General features: G+C 57.5%; 1 protein-coding gene across 1 annotated transcript; it reads right to left on the bottom strand.

Annotated features, from left to right (window-relative positions):
- Positions 1-191: 191 nt before the first annotated feature.
- VDAG_06195 (uncharacterized protein) lies at positions 192-1,094 on the bottom strand (the record flags this gene model as incomplete). The annotated part of the gene is made up of 2 exons (XM_009659209.1): positions 331-1,094; positions 192-233 (listed from the first exon to the last, which is right to left on the bottom strand). The coding sequence occupies exons 1-2, from the start codon at positions 694-696 to the stop codon at positions 192-194; spliced, it is 408 nt and encodes a 135-aa protein (XP_009657504.1). The 5' UTR covers positions 697-1,094.
- Between the last annotated feature and the right edge of the window lie 358 nt (positions 1,095-1,452).

Below are 1,452 nucleotides of genomic sequence, written 5' to 3'. Positions count from 1 at the left end.
GTGTTGCGCAGCTTCTGGGCGGCAACGACACAGTAGATGCGGTAGCCGAGGTAGAGCAGGTACATGACCGTGTGAGGATGGTCAGGACGGGCACAAACTTGAAGACGTAACGCTTCCAGCCCTTCCAAATGTCGACATCGTCACGATCGTGCAGGCGAGCGATCGAGTTGGACTTGTTGACCCATTCTGCGTCAATGACGGGAGCAGGGCCATTGGGGAGCAGGGCAGCCAAACTGAGTTGACTCTGCTGCTGTGAGAGGGAGAGGAAGCCCAGGTCAGCAAGGAAGCTCCGAAAAAATAGTGGACAATGCAGGATGAGAATATATTTACCATGGGCGTCGTGGGCCCCGAGTCACTGGAGTAGACATTTTTAGGGGGAGGGCGAAGGTCATATGGCGTTCCGTAGGCGCTGTTCAGGGACGGCGTCTCAGGGCGAGAGTGAACGGGTGATTCTCCAAAGGACTGGGCGCTGTAGCGGCCGGTACCTGCGGGTTCCCATACTGAGTAGTATTCATCCGGGTTTGCTTGAGGTTGACGTCCGTTGGCGGTGCCAGGCCTGTTGGAGTACTCGGGCGCAGGCTGGCCGTAGCCGCCGTAAGGTTGGGGGACGCTGTTGTTGTGGTGGTGGTGAAGGTGCGGAGGGGTCTGGAGGACGTCAATCTCGACCTCCTCCTCGTATCCGTGGTTCTTCTTCATTTTGGACGACGAGGTGAGAGTGAGCGTGGTGAGATGGGTGAGCGAATGTGTGGAAGGGCTAGAGAAGGTGAAAGCTGGGGAGAGCTATTCCAACGTTCTTCCCAACTCCCCCGGTAGTAGAGCGAGTAGCGAGCGATGACTTGGTGACCAGTGATGATTGGGCAGCGAGCGTTAGGACCCGGCACTGGTGAGACCTGATGGTGAGAGGTAGCAGGAGGATGACGGAGAGCGAGAGACGTGTGAGCGGAGGAAGTAGATGTACAATGTGAAGCGGCAGGCTGGGCGGGACCCGAAAGAATGGAGGGTTTAGCAGCAGGCGTACGCAAACACACAAAGGCAAACGAGTGCACCTAGATGGCGGGGGAGAAATGCCAAATGCCAGGAGGATGGTTGGATGTGCGAAGGGGAGGGCAGGAGGAGGAGGGCAAGAATGCGTGAAAACCGAAAAGGCTCAGCTATGAGGGAATCCGGCCTTGATACGAGACTTGGGGGGTGTAGAGTAAGGGAGGCTGTCTAAGAGATCTGATCTGAAAGGGGCCCATAGAAGGGGGGTGTGGATGGCAGAGACCCTCTCGGTGAATCGCGATTCGGCAGCTCATAGCTCTGAGCCGTTCGTTCTGGAGGGGGGATGAGGTCAAACCGGTGTCCGGACTATGCCCAAGGCGGTCTACTGCGAGGTACCAGCTCGGCAGCAAAGTGGGATCCCAGGCCCCCGAAATGCAGGAAAAAGCTGGAACGAGCCTCGTTGGTGGTCCT

The sequence above is a fragment of the Verticillium dahliae genome, genomic scaffold (genome assembly GCF_000150675.1).
Source record: "Verticillium dahliae VdLs.17 supercont1.13 genomic scaffold, whole genome shotgun sequence".
Taxonomy (NCBI): Eukaryota; Fungi; Ascomycota; class Sordariomycetes; order Glomerellales; family Plectosphaerellaceae; genus Verticillium; species Verticillium dahliae.
The sequence above is the reverse complement of the archived record's forward strand: the minus strand, read 5'-3'. Positions and strand labels throughout refer to the sequence as shown.